The following is a 14,131-nucleotide window of genomic DNA, read 5'->3' as shown; positions in this document are numbered from 1 at the left end:
TCCAGTTGCTGTAGTTTGTTTTATTTTTGTAATTCAAATCTGTATACGATAACTATAATATCTTCCTAGTTGTACAAATCTCTTGGATTGTTTTCTTTGAAATACCTCTGTATAAATGACTACGGAAACACATCAATAAAGTGTGTGTTGATATTTGCTATTGTGAGCATCAAAACAATTACTTTCTCTACACAAGTGAGCAAAATTTTTGTCTTAGTTTATCGTTTAACTTTTTCAGGATTAATATATTGTTTGATATACCAACGGTGTCAGGAATTTGGATACTTGAAGTCGGGTGGCCTTGCTTAGACAACTATGGAATATGTGCACCGATAGCGATCAGTCAGTTTAGTCTAGCTTTGCTAGTTCATTTAAAGTCGAAGCTTCTGATATCTTATAATTTCAGGTAATGGTTCTTGAATATGGAGAAAAATTCTGCAACTTGGGGAGTCTGCTCGGGGAAGAATGCAATTCCCCATCGATGATGGGAGATCCATTATTTGCCTTTACTTTGACCATTTTTATTTGTGAACAATTTCTCCAGAGGATGATGTATTTGTATGATCTGACATTGTGTTGGTTATTCGTTCATGTCTATATGGGGTGGCTATGTAACTACCGTGTTGGGTTCAGGGAATTGAGCCACTCACCTTTTTTGGCCGTTGTGTGTTGTTGTCTCTCACTTTGCTTGCATATATCTGCTGTGCTCCACTTACTCACCCGATGAGTTTTGTCTTGTTTTAGTGGTGGGCCTCTGGCTATAATGTTAATTGACTCAGTGCACTCGTGTATTTGCTACACGCGTGAACCTACTTTTTTTTTTTTTTTTTTTAAATAACGTGAACCTACTTTTGTTGGTTTGTGTAGTTGTTGGGATAAGTGGGAAATGCCATTGCCACTCTTGGTGGTAGCTTTGGTGATGCCACGTCTCTATCTTTGATTGCTGCACTAAGTTAGATTTCCTCTTTTTGCCACTGTTCTATGTTCTTGTGTCGATGTTTATATGGAAGTGCTGGTATGATGCAATTGGTTCTGCATTTGAGGCAATGGTTATATTTTGAGTTTTGGGCTTTGTCTTTCCGGATGTACAGCTTTATATCATGACTTATCCAAAAAATTTAAAAATAAAAAGAGAAATATTTTTTACAGTCGGCATGCAGTCGGTTGTAAAAAAATGAATTAATACGGGATCTACATGAAAAAAAAATTATTTTTATAACTTTTTTTTATTCGTGTAGGTCCCCCTGAATATAAAAAAAAAATTTATAATTTTTTTTTATTTATTCTATATAGTCGACTGCACGCCGACTATATTTGCCGACGGTAGTAGCAAAGCCAAAAATAAAAACGAAAGATTTTTTTAACACTCTGAAGCTATTTCTTTTTCTAATTCTACTTTAATTTATGAGTAATGCTACATATAGTCATTTTTGCATACTTTCTGCGCATTCCACTGATATGATTGACTGGATTAATTTTTTTTTTAATACACAACTAATCATATCACTGGAGTGCACAAAAGAGTCTGTAAAAATGACTGCACATAAAATTTTCTTTAATTTATTGACTCATCACAACTATCATTGGTCATTGATTCATCGAGATTCGCCATTTTTCAATCACTTGACCGTTGAGGTCGTACACTCCTTTGACAATGTAAGATAGAAAAGCTATAAAGAGAAGTAAGAAGTGAAAAATAAAGAAATGAGGAAAAAAACTTTATATATGCATTACTCAGAATAATTATAACTTCGTCTTCGAAAGTGATTCCGGAACCAGACTCGTCGCCACTATTGGACTCCTCACCACATATTGACGAAGATCATCCACCCAACTAAGAGACCCATGGATCACCACCTCCTGCAAAACTTTTGGCCCCTCCAAACTGAGCTTGTAACTTTGCTTCTCATACTTCTGCTTAAATACCAGCTTCTCTGGCTCCACCTTCACCTTTAAACCACTCATTGCTGTTAACTTTGCAGTATAACTCGATCTTCCCTTTCTGACATTAGTCACTGTCCTCCGAAATTCTCGCACAACTTTTGCGTCCGAACCCGAGTCATTATCATTGAAGAAGGCTATGAAAGATGGGTAATTAAGATCCAAAGACGAGTTCAGACAGTTGTGCGTGGACCTTGTAATGATTTTGATTTGGGTTGCCGTGTAATTCATTGCACAGAGAAGCTTTACGTAGTCCTCCACTGTTGCATCGTAGACAAGTCCAGGATCAAGTGCCTTGTTGGGATTGAGGTGTCCAGCTCCTATGTCTAGAGGGCTGGCTGGCAGCTCATTGTTTGCTTTGTCTTTTATGGGGCCAAAGGTGTTGTCTAAAGGGATTGCTGTAGTCATCAGAGCAGACCGAATGGCCGCAGGGCTCCAATCTGGGTGCATTTCTTTTATAAGTGCAGCTACTCCAGCAACATGAGGGGCAGCCATTGAGGTGCCCGACTCAAGATTGAAGTTGCTGTATAAAGGACGTGATTGAACTACAGCAACTGAAGTAGTTGGAGACCATGACCCGAGGACTAAGGATCCAGGGGCCAGAAGGTCTGGCTTTAGGACTCGGGGGCAGCTTGTAAATGGCCCTCTGGAGCTATAGCCATCCACCAGTGGTGCTGGCTTTCTACCAGTTACTGTCTTTTGATATTTCAAGCTTCCTCTTGGATTGATGTTCTTCTTTATGTAGTCTATTACTGTTTGGCCATCTCGCAGACCGATAAATGCTGTTGGAAACGAGCTTCTTGTGTAGAGTTCGGATAGAGAATTATTGGAGATGAAGATGGCTCCATAAACGCTTGCAACCTCGGCATTTTCAACCTGAGTGCTTATGCTAAGATCGTCTTTGCACACAACTATCTTGTTTCTATTTTTCTTCATCTCCTCCACACTTCGGCAGACGTCCATGAAAACAAGAGGCAGTTGTCTTAGAGAAGAATTCCCTGGATACAAGGATACAAATGTGATTTGCATGCCATTTCCTAAAGATAAGACTCCGTCAAACTCACGATCAATAGTCCCGGCACCGGTGGTTAGTACCCATGGAGCTCCATTGATTAAGGTACCATACAAAGGCCCATCATTTCCTGCAGAAGCAACAACCAGTACACCCTTTTCCATGGCTGCAAAAGTGGCTATTGCAATTGGATCATCTCCCAAGAAATTGTCGTCCAAGGCAAAACCCAAGGACAGAGACAATATATCCACCCCATCTCGAATTGCCTGGTCTATTGCAGCAAGAACATCCGATGAGAAGACCCCATATCTCCAAGCTGCTTTGTACATAGCTATTCTAGCCCTTGGTGCCATGCCTCTTGCGGTACCATTGGCATAACCGAAATAGGATGCGCCTTTTACATAGTTGCCCGCAGCTATGGATGAGGTATGTGTTCCATGCCCACTTGTATCACGGGGAGATTTCATGGAAATCTTTAAGTGGGGATTGTTGGAAAGTAGACCCTTGTTATAAAACCCAGCTCCAATAAGTTTCTTGTTGCAAGATGAAGCATTGAATTGGGTGCCAGAGATGCATTTGCCTTTCCATCTAGAGGGAATCTGAGTCATTCCATCATCTTTGAAGCTCTCACTCTCTGGCCAAATTCCGGTGTCAACTAAACCAATTATGACATCCTGGCCATAATTGGAAACTGGCCATAGACCAGAAACAGAAGTCAGACCAAGGAATTGAGAAGTGTGAGTTGTGTGCATGGTAAGAGGACGATCTCGGGTATAGGAAACATAGCCAGTGGACTTTTGTAAGGCCCCAAGCTCAGAAAGTGAGAGAGATGCACTAAAGCCGTGAATAGAGTGAGTGTAACTGTAGATAAGTCTAGAGGCGGCAGTGGTTGGAGTTTCTTCAGAATTGTCTGATATAGAAGAAAGGGTGGCCAAGTACCAGCTCTGGTGGCCAGAGAAGGCTTTGGGAATGGATGATGAATCCATGTGAATGATATATGTGTGGGATTGTGCCAAACTGGAGCAAAGGTAGGAGACAGAAAATAGAATGGAACAAAGAATTTGCAGAGTTAGAGAAGCCATGGGAGAAGTTGCAGAGTTGGAGCAAACTTGACCTAGAAATACACAAAATATTCACTTTTGAAGTCTGGTCCACAAAACTAAAGTCGCAAAACTATGATTACTTGCCAATAGGAAAAGGTGTTCCACTATGATTACTTCCTTTTTTCACTTATTTTGTTAAAGAAAGAGGGTAAAAGCAGGAAAAGATTACTAGATTGTCCACCTCCACTACTCAATCTTAACGTTAATTTATTCCCCATGCATCACATCAGCTTTCCCCCTCCAGAATGCTGCTCTCGGAAAAGGTAGGCTGTCCTGTTCTGATAGTTTCTGAAGTGTGGTTTTTGATATAATTTTGTTGAGTTTTAATAGGAAAAGGACTTTGATTTGGGGTTTTTGAAACATTCTTGCAAAAATTATTAGCCCCCCGTAAGTGAGTTCATTCAAGAAATTGGAATATTAACCTTTCGAAAGAAAAATTATTGGGCCTAATACTGATAAACTCTTAACTATAACTTGAAGGCCCCCATGTATGGGCCGATTTGACCTCCACCCTACTCTGAAAGAAGCGTGAGCGTGTATATCCACCAATAACTGATGATATTCACATGAGAATTAGAAGGGACAAGGATCCAAGTATTGTTTTCTTATAGAGCTTACACTTGTCACACATAGCTTTGTACAAGCTTTCATGATTGAGTTGGGCTCTTTGAGAATATCTATGATAGTATGAAAATATTAATATACTTGGGGTTGAATTTGTAAATACTAACCTTGGAGCGAGTAACCTTGCGTGTCTAAGAGGAGATCGTGGAAGTCAATTCACACGATGCAACGGCTAGCTTCAACCATGCATCTACGAATAGTCGATGTTCTTTGTCTCTATGGTATTTCCGTCCACCATAAGATTAATAGTTGATGTTTTTTGTGTTGATTATGACGTATTTGTGTTGATTATGATGTATTGTGATGTTTACTTTATATGTTTTGTCTTGGTCGAGATGAGCTGGTTTAGTTAATAAAAATTAAATTATCTTATGTCATATAATTATTATAATTTTTTTAAATTTTTACACAAAATATAATAAATAATTTAATTTTTTTAAATTTTAAAATATAATTAATATTAAAAAATTATATTATAATAATATTTTATTTAATTTTTAATAAAACATCTTTTATCATTTTATCCCATCTGTATTGCATGACTAAACTAGACTTGAGTCATTTTAGGTTGCTTCTAGAGTTTCCAGAACATTTAGAAAATTAAAAGTGCTGAATAAAAATGAGATGTCTTTGACAGAATCTTGTTAATTCTTTCATTATTTCTTCATTCAATATCTAAATTATGTTATTTTGAGACTATGAGATCACAATTATATATAATTCTGTGTTTTCTGTTGACTAAGATCCGAAGATGATAAGGTAAAATTAAAATCAAACAAGACATCTAAGAATTGACAACTAGGGACAAATTCTGGTTCCGGAAGGCTGCAAATTCGAATTCATATGAGTCATATGACGGATTTCTTTGCCCTTTTTCTGTTTGATTTATCAATTTCTTTTGGTTCGTCGTAACATATTCACACGTAACCTCCTAGATGTCGAGAACGGGTCAGTACCTTTGTTTTCTTTCTAGAAGCGTAGTAGATCTTGTTTATTGCAGCGAGGCGAAGGAAAAGATAAAAAATACTAGTACCAATATACTTCTAATTTGCAGATATTTCCCAGCCCAGAATCCCAGATGTATTTCAATTATTATTTAACATTTTAAAATAAAAACAAATACATATATAACTTTAATGTTTTAGAAATTTAATTATTGTTGTTAATTTTATTACAACATATAATTTCTTAAATGCTCATATGTTTGTTGTTGGACACAATGAATATTATTTACAAAAATTTTATATGTTATTTTTATGTACTCTTTTATGCCTATGATATCAACTCGTAACCATAAAATGGGCTTTGCTACATGCAGTCGGCGTGCAGTCGGCTGTACGGAATGAATAAAAAAAAATTATAAAAAATTATTTTATATTCAGGGAGACCTACATGAATTATAAAAAGTTATAAAAATAATTTTTTTTTTCATGTAGGTCCCGTATTAATTTTTTTTTTACAGCCGACTGTATTTTCCGACTGCACAAATCATTTCTGCCATAAAATATACCAACTTAACTACCGCGTATAACAGACTAACAGATATTTTGACACAGAAGCGGATCTAATCGACTATTTGTAAGAAAGAAAAGGAATACGCGCTTTCATGTCTTTCACAAACACAAAGATTATTTTTTTGAGGAAAAAAATACGAAGGTTATTAGATTGTTCTAAAACATTCTTGCTATCATAAATAAATCTTTTTTCGTTTTTGGCAGAAATATTGTAATTTCATCGTTCAAAGCTAACCAATAGGTAGGCTGCGTTCCCATTTCACCTTCCTCACGACGACATAGACAAAGTCAAATCCTGAACCACTCCTCTATCTTCCGCTTAAAAGACTTGCATACAAACACAGAGAGAGAGAGAGAGAGAGAGAGAGAGAGAGAGAGAGAGAGAGAGAGAGAGAATCGATCTCGTACAAACCCAAAGTTCACAATGAAGGCATATCCAATCTCCTTAATTCATCTCATACGTTCTTCTTCTGATGTTCTGATGATTCAGACGACACAATAAGCCATAAGTTCCTAACTCTGTTTTTTGCTTTTGTTTTTTCGAATGTTGCAGAGAATAAACTCCGTCTTCAATCTCCAAATTCGATGTTTGTTCATCGCAGTTTGTCTCTTCGTCTGTTCCTCCGGTCTCACGGTGTCTCCTTTATCTCCGCTGAGTGCATGAATCCTGTTTCGTTCTTAATTATATGTATAAATAAACCGTTTAGCTAGAATTATATGCAATGTTTCTAATTATGATATGATTCCTCGTGTCCTTATCTCACCCAGATCGGAGAGACATGCTCCGCCGACGGGGATTGCGACACCGGCTTACGCTGCGAAACGTGCGCTGCAAACGGGAACACCCGTTCGAGATGTGTCCGGATCCAACCAATGAACCCAACATCAAAAGTGAGTCTTTTTCATTTGTTTGTCATGCTTTTTTGTCTGTGCCTTTTTTTCTGATTAAAAAAATATTTGGATTAGGTGAAAGGTCTGCCATTTAACCAGTATTCATGGCTGACAACTCACAACTCGTACGCTCTGTCCGGTGCAAAGTCGGCGACTGGTTCGGCTATACTCGCACCCACCAATCAGGAAGACTCGGTTACCAGCCAACTCAATGTGAGTTTCTCTACAATATTTTCTTTTCTGGGCTTTCGTCTTCCCTTTCCAGTAATTATTTCTGCTGCATGCGAGCGGTTCGTCTCAAATTCTAAGCATAGTGTTTATTTAGTTTTGTTTTCAAGGATTGATTTCTAGACACCATTTTTTAGACGGCAATAAGAATTGACTTCTAGACAGCATTTAAATTCATTGTTCATATTCTTTGAAACATATTCAACAATATTGAGAACGAAACGACGGACTGCTTGACACAATTAACATTTGTAGTGCTGATGACGTGGCAATTGTTTATTGGCTAGAAGTGGAGGTCCATATATATATATATATATTTTGTGTGTGTTTTTGTGGGGGGGGGGGGGGGGGGGGGGGGGGCTTATTCTGGTTTTAGCCTTTAGGCGAAGACCGCGTAATTCCCATCTGTTATAGTTTACATTTGAATACGTATTCATGAAGGGGCTGCCACTTTACGATGCCGGTGAAACGAACAGCTAGCAACAGGAACAAGAGTCTGGTCTTAAGCAGTTGGGCATCAACAAGTTGAATGTTCACACACATATCATATAATATAAGATTAACAGCTGTAAATCTCGTGTTAATAATTTTCTTGGAATCTTCAATATTGACACTAAAGTTTGACATGCATTATTCAAACTAACATGGCTGTTTGGTGCCTAGGCCGGTGTAGTCTTTGAATTATTGTATTGATTAGGTGAAATAATCTTCGTAACATATTGTCTGTCTTATCCCCTTGTAGAATGGCGTTCGAGGGCTCATGTTAGATATGTACGACTTCCAGAATGACATCTGGTTATGTCACTCTATTGGCGGCCAATGTTACAACTTCACAGCTTTTGTAAGTAGGTCTTTCAATTATGCTTAATTTTGTAGAATGAGTAAAGATTTGGAATTCAAATCATTTACTCTAATTCCATGTTAAATTGTTATTTATGCTTTTATTTTGATCGTGAATTTACTGTGCCTATTTCCAGCAACCGGCCATTAACGTGCTGAAAGAGATCCAAGCGTTCTTGGAAGCAAACACGTCGGAGATTGTCACCATTTTTATTGAGGATTATGTGACATCTTCACAGGGCTTGACAAAGGTCTTTAATGCATCTGGCCTTAGTAAGTACCTGTTCCCGTTGTCGCGGATGCCCAAGAATGGCGGGGATTGGCCAACAGTCGACGACATGGTGCAGAAGAATCAGCGGTTGGTGGTCTTTACTTCAAAATCATCCAAGGAGGCAACTGAGGGGATTGCTTATGAGTGGAACTATGTTGTAGAAAATCAGTGTGAGTTTTAACTTTTCTTAACAAAGCCTGTTTCATTGTTTACTTGCTGAATAGTTTATGTCCTAACGACCAGAGATTCATAAAATTAAAGATTAATCTAGCTCAAGGAATTAAAAGTCTGGAAGGGAAAACATTTGATGGCCCCAGATCACATATTTTTCCTAATAATTTTGTTTTCTAGATACTGTTTGCATCCATCAATTTCTTCTTCCACGGTTTCTGCTTGACAGCTAAGTCAAGCTAGAACAAACACTGTGCATACACTATTTATAAAAAATTACTTTAACTAGAGGTAAAGAATCAGTTTTGATGGTGTACTGGGATATCAGATGGAAATGATGGGATGGTAGCTGGTTCCTGTCCAAGTCGTGCTGAATCCTCACCCATGAACACATCGTCAAAATCCCTGGTTCTTCAGAACTATTTTTCTACTGATCCCAACCAAACTAAAGCTTGCGCGGACAATTCAGCTCCATTAATCGGCATGATGACAACATGTTATGAAGCAAGCGCCAAACGGTGGCCAAACTTCATTGCTGTTGATTTTTACCAGGTATTGGCTTTATCTGCTTTATGTGCATTCTTTGTGTGTACGTGTAGTTTAAGGAAAGAAACAGAATTTGAGGAATATTTTCTGAATATATTCACATATTTGTGGCAGAGGAGTGATGGTGGAGGAGCCCCTGAAGCCGTAGATGAAGCCAATGGTCATCTGACTTGTGGGTGTGATAACATTGCCTACTGCAAGGTTTGCAAACATTACTTTTGCCACAGCTTGTTTATTGTATGGCACTTCAAAACTGGGTTAGTCTGGTTTAACAATAGAACTGTAGCAAATATTTGAAAATAAGGGGAAGGCTCTAAAGTGTGGCCTGTAATTTGACACTCGTTATATTTGAGCAGGCAAATGCTACATCCGGTACATGTGATGTCCCTCCCATTGCTCCCCCTCCTCCTGCTGCTGCCTCCACAACACCATCATCCGACGTTCCTTCCAACGCTGCTTACTTGGACGGTAGATCAGTGCAACTTCGGCGGTTGTTTGGGGCAATATTGGCTATTACTGTCTTTTTATGGATGTAATTTATACCCATGTTTCTGGTTATCTCCCTCTTCTATTCTTTGAGCGACACTGAGCATATTTTAAATGAAATTCATAGTTTTGTCATCTCGGGTTTGATGTAATTAAGGATGAAATAGATACAAACCACCAGGCTTGGTGGGATTATTGTGTGCTTTGATCAATTGAGTTTTGCTTATATGCTGCATTGTCTGTTCGTTTTTCTTCTTTCTAACCTCACCTCTTTGTCGTGTATTTAAATTCCAAAAGCTAGCCTCCTTTGCAAACTTGTCAGTGTCGGTGACGCAGGTCGATGGAAACTTCCCCACCCACTTTTATAAAAGAGGGGCAAATAGCACCGCTCCAATTAATCGCAAGCACCTTTAGATATTTTTATTTTTAATTTTTTTTTATTTTTACATTTTTTTAATATGTTTAAATATTTTTTAAAAATATAAAAAATATACCAATACACTAAAAATTATTTTCTTAATTATTAAATAAAAAAAAAATTGCCAAGCGGTCAAATGGAGCGATAACAAATAGGCGGCATGATGGCTTTTTTCTTTATGAGAATTTGGTATTTTTTCTTTTGACCAATATATTTTCATCTAATACATTTTTAAATTCAGACATAATTCCAAATATTTCTTGATCACATTGGCAATTTTAAAGCAAGCAAATTGCTAATGGCTATCTGAACAGAAATAATCATATTACAGTCACATGGCTACTTTTGCCTACTAGGTTGAGAGCCATGCTCAGGCGAGCAATAATTGTAATACTTACAAAACAGGCATAGGAACCTTCAGATTTTCTTCTTGATTTTGCCATCTTGCCTCATTGGCATGCGCCCGCCCCAATTCTGTGTTCACAATCGTTCTCTTTCAACCCATCGCTTGCGTTGCCACCTGAGTCTCCTCTGTCCCTTCCTACTTTACGATCCTAAAACAAGACAATCAGAACCTGATCAGTAGACAGTTACAAGAAAGAAAGATGACATCAAAGGCATAACAAGTCGTGTTTTACTCAATTAATTACAAAACAAAAACGACCTGATAAAATTTTGCATCTCATGCCGACAGTAGCAAGTTCCAACCTAACCTCACTAGAAGAGCAGAGTGGAGGAAGAGGAAGTAGTAATTAAACAGTTAATGAAAATAAACAAAGAGAACTCAATAAATGTTATGCCAAAGGAAGGAATGTGAACTAATCCTAGTGCCATAAATACCAAACTATACAGTTTGTGTTGCTAAATGTTACAGCCTAAATGTCGAACCATCGATCCTGCTTGTTAGGATGGAGATTGTGATAACAGTAATATAACTTGAGATTTTTCGATGATTTAAGCTTCATTTCCTACCTAACCTGCTTAAACATATATAATCGTTGAGGGGACTAAATGCAAATGGTATGGTCAATTATGGTACAGCTGGAAGCAATGCCTCATTTTCTTCCACTTCTCAGTTTCCTAAACATCAGCACAAGATATTTGTTCTCAATAGAGCTGGCATACCTTGCTTTCTGACAGTAGGACTTGTCTTAAAAAGAAAAAAAAAAGAAAAAAAAAAAAAGAAAAAAAAAAGAAAAAAGTAAAAAGAAGAAGAAAAAGGAAAAGAAAATGATGAATTGTTTGTGTGCTAATAAGTGTCACTTGAACTTGAAGTGAACTTTCTAGCAGAATTCAAAGTGCATACGTACTTCTTTGAAGGGTGCATCTTCAGCTTCAAGCATGTGTATAACGTGTCCCATTTTTGGTCTCTTCTGTGCATTTGGGTCTACACAACGTAAAGCCACAAGAAGAGCCCGCTTCAATGCCCTTGAAGTAGGCTTCTCAACTAGTTTTGGATCCAATACTCCTTCCGCATTCCTGTTAGCGACCATACTCTTAAGCCACTCAACTAAATTGACCTGAAATTATTGGCTTTTCAATCAAAAGAAACAGGGAAGAAGAGAGATGACAAAAGACAAACCTAGAAGAATATTAGTTAGCTTTTTCATGTATCTTTGAAGCAAAGTGATATAATGCAAACCTCGTCTGGAGGTCGGCTATAATCAACCGGGTTCCTCCCAGAAATTATTTCCATTATAAGAATACCAAAACTATACACATCACTTCTTTCATTCAGCATGCCTGTGCTTGCATATTCAGGTGCTACATAGCTACAAAAATAAAAACAAGGCTGTTGTGATCTCTTTTGCATTCACCCAGACATAGATACAAAAACAAACAGAGCTATACATACCCAAATGTCCCCATGACACGGGTTGTAATGTAGCTACTCTCAGAGCCAAGGAGCTTGGCGAGGCCAAAATCTGAAACCTTTGGATTCCATTGTTTGTCAACTAAAATGTTGCTTGATTTTATATCGCGGTGGACGACTTTGGGTTCCAACCCCTCATGAAGGTAAGTTAGCCTACAAGATTAGTTAAGTTACAGCTATGACCAATTTGGATGTCATGGATGAGAAGCAGAAAAAGGAATAAAATAGAAAAAGGATGAGAAGCAGAAAAAGGAATAAAGCTCAGATATGACCAATTTGGATCATACCCTTTTGCTGTTCCACGTATGATATTCATCCGAATCTCCCAAGTAAGAGGGCTGCAAGGCCCTACATCCCCATGAAGCCACTGTTCCAAATTCCCATTGTTTACATACTCATAGACAAGCATCCTATCATAGAAGGAAACAAGCAGTTATCCCTGGTGACTTGAAGATAATCTATCAAACACCATTTATGAAAGTATAAAGCTGCTCAGTATCATCTCCATTGAGGCATTAATCAACTCTAGCGTGCAATACCAAAGACTAAATGTTCACTTAAGGAAGTTGTGGTAATTAGGCAATAATTGAGTACCTATGAGCTCCTTCAGCGCAGAAACCAAGCAACCTCACCAAATTCTTATGCCGAACCCGGCCAATTGCCTCAACTTCAACTTTAAACTCCCTCTCAGCTTGTCCCCTAATGGATACCAAAACTCTAATTTATTACTTCTTTAACAATAACCAGTTGGTTCAATACTAATTGAAGATGAACAGAATCATAAATTCTAATAACAGGATATTGTAGCACATAACATCTCAAAAACACATTAAAATAATAATAATAGCAAGAGAGCACCTATTATTGAGCAAATTCTTGACAGCAATGTGATTGTTGTCCTCCAAAACACCATGATAAACAATCCCGTACCCACCTTGGCCGATGACATTCTCGTCAGCGAAGCCATTGGTGGAGGCCTCAAGCTCTCTCAAAGTATACCAATGCCCCCACCCCAAGTGTGAAACTTCAGGAACCACCATAGCCACCTGATCAAAACCACGACCCTCCCCACTCCCAGAAGAAGACCTACAAATCCGCTCAGGGTAAGAAATCCGATGACCCTTCCCAATCTCAATAAGAATTCTCTGGTACCCCACTGGGCTCTCCTCCTCCGGAGGTGGCAGCAGCAACGCCTGCCTTTCAATTCCGGGAACTGGGTCTGGTTCAGAAAATGGGACCGCCAGGATTTGAGTTCTGCTTGGCTTGGTCTCATGGTGGTGGTGCTTTTGGGTCCGGGAATGGTCGACTCTGATCTCTTGGATCTCTTTGGAGACAAGTGGGATTGTGGGTTGGTGAGATGCCTTGGCTTTGGAGCGCTTCGAGGCAAGCCAGCAGAGAGAGATGAGAAAGAGAAGGAGGACAAAGGAAGCTCCAACACAAACCCCAAGAACCACCCACAGTTTGAGGCCAAAGATTGAGGTCGGTTTTGATAGCTGGTCGTTCATGTGGCCTGCTTTGTTATCAGACATTGGAAGTCCTTTGTCTGCTTTGTCTGATCCTCTTTTTGTGTTTCGAAGGGAAACTAAAAACTAAAACCGGAAGAGCTGGTTTGACGCCTATACATGCACTGAAAGTGGATCAGTGTGTGTAAAATACAGTTGACAAAAACTTTAAACCTCTGACAGTGTGAATTTAAGTGGGTCAGTGAGCGAGCGAGGGAGTGACGGAGGAGACAGCAGTTGGCATTGATGGTACTTCTCCCAGCGGTAAGTAAGGACAAATTATTACATTCTCTTCCCTATTTTCTCTCGTTAATAATGGTTTCTCTGTATGACATCAGTTCTATTTATTTCTTCAGAACTTTTTGAGAATGAAAACTGTTAGATTATATAAAAATAAATTTATAGAATGAGTTAGAAATGTTTTAATTTTTCTTTCTGACCAAACTCAATCCATGACCGACAGATGAATACGGGCCACTCCTATAAACTCTTTGGCTCTTGTTCGTTCAAAACCATTCATCATCCTCATCGCATGACTACTGGCACGTATGCATCATGTGTTGAGAAAGCCATTGTACTGTTAGTGCACCACCCTGATTAGTCTAATCCAATATATACACCATCAAATATGTCTTAATCCTATATATTTGTGAAATTGTGATTGAAAGGAAAGCAAAGTATATCTGGACACTAAACTCACGCAATTATGAT

At 38.4% G+C, this 14,131-nt stretch overlaps 3 protein-coding genes across 3 annotated transcripts; 1 reads left to right on the top strand and 2 right to left on the bottom strand.

The window, feature by feature from the left end:
* Nucleotides 1-1,534: 1,534 nt before the first annotated feature.
* LOC122305472 (subtilisin-like protease SBT1.9) lies at nt 1,535-4,141 on the bottom strand. The gene has a single exon (XM_043118034.1). It carries the CDS (start codon nt 4,033-4,035, stop codon nt 1,744-1,746), a length of 2,292 nt encoding a protein of 763 aa, XP_042973968.1. The 5' UTR covers nt 4,036-4,141; the 3' UTR covers nt 1,535-1,743.
* A 2,149-nt stretch (nt 4,142-6,290) lies between these two features.
* Nucleotides 6,291-9,862, top strand: LOC122305486 (PI-PLC X domain-containing protein At5g67130). Its single transcript, XM_043118057.1, has 9 exons — nt 6,291-6,624; nt 6,748-6,828; nt 6,963-7,085; nt 7,161-7,298; nt 8,056-8,154; nt 8,291-8,594; nt 8,924-9,147; nt 9,256-9,342; nt 9,498-9,862. The coding sequence occupies exons 1-9, from the start codon at nt 6,619-6,621 to the stop codon at nt 9,675-9,677; spliced, it is 1,242 nt and encodes a 413-aa protein (XP_042973991.1). The 5' UTR covers nt 6,291-6,618; the 3' UTR covers nt 9,678-9,862.
* A 419-nt stretch (nt 9,863-10,281) lies between these two features.
* On the bottom strand, nt 10,282-13,765 carry LOC122305479 (probable serine/threonine-protein kinase At1g01540). Its single transcript, XM_043118043.1, has 7 exons — nt 12,777-13,765; nt 12,513-12,617; nt 12,206-12,328; nt 11,901-12,071; nt 11,688-11,817; nt 11,356-11,565; nt 10,282-10,599 (listed from the first exon to the last, which is right to left on the bottom strand). The coding sequence occupies exons 1-7, from the start codon at nt 13,445-13,447 to the stop codon at nt 10,495-10,497; spliced, it is 1,515 nt and encodes a 504-aa protein (XP_042973977.1). The 5' UTR covers nt 13,448-13,765; the 3' UTR covers nt 10,282-10,494.
* Nucleotides 13,766-14,131: the final 366 nt, after the last annotated feature.

Source organism: Carya illinoinensis, chromosome 1 (assembly GCF_018687715.1).
Source record: "Carya illinoinensis cultivar Pawnee chromosome 1, C.illinoinensisPawnee_v1, whole genome shotgun sequence".
NCBI lineage: Eukaryota > Viridiplantae > Streptophyta > Magnoliopsida > Fagales > Juglandaceae > Carya > Carya illinoinensis.
Note: the sequence above shows the minus strand (reverse complement) of the source record. Positions and strands in the feature narration are given on the sequence as shown.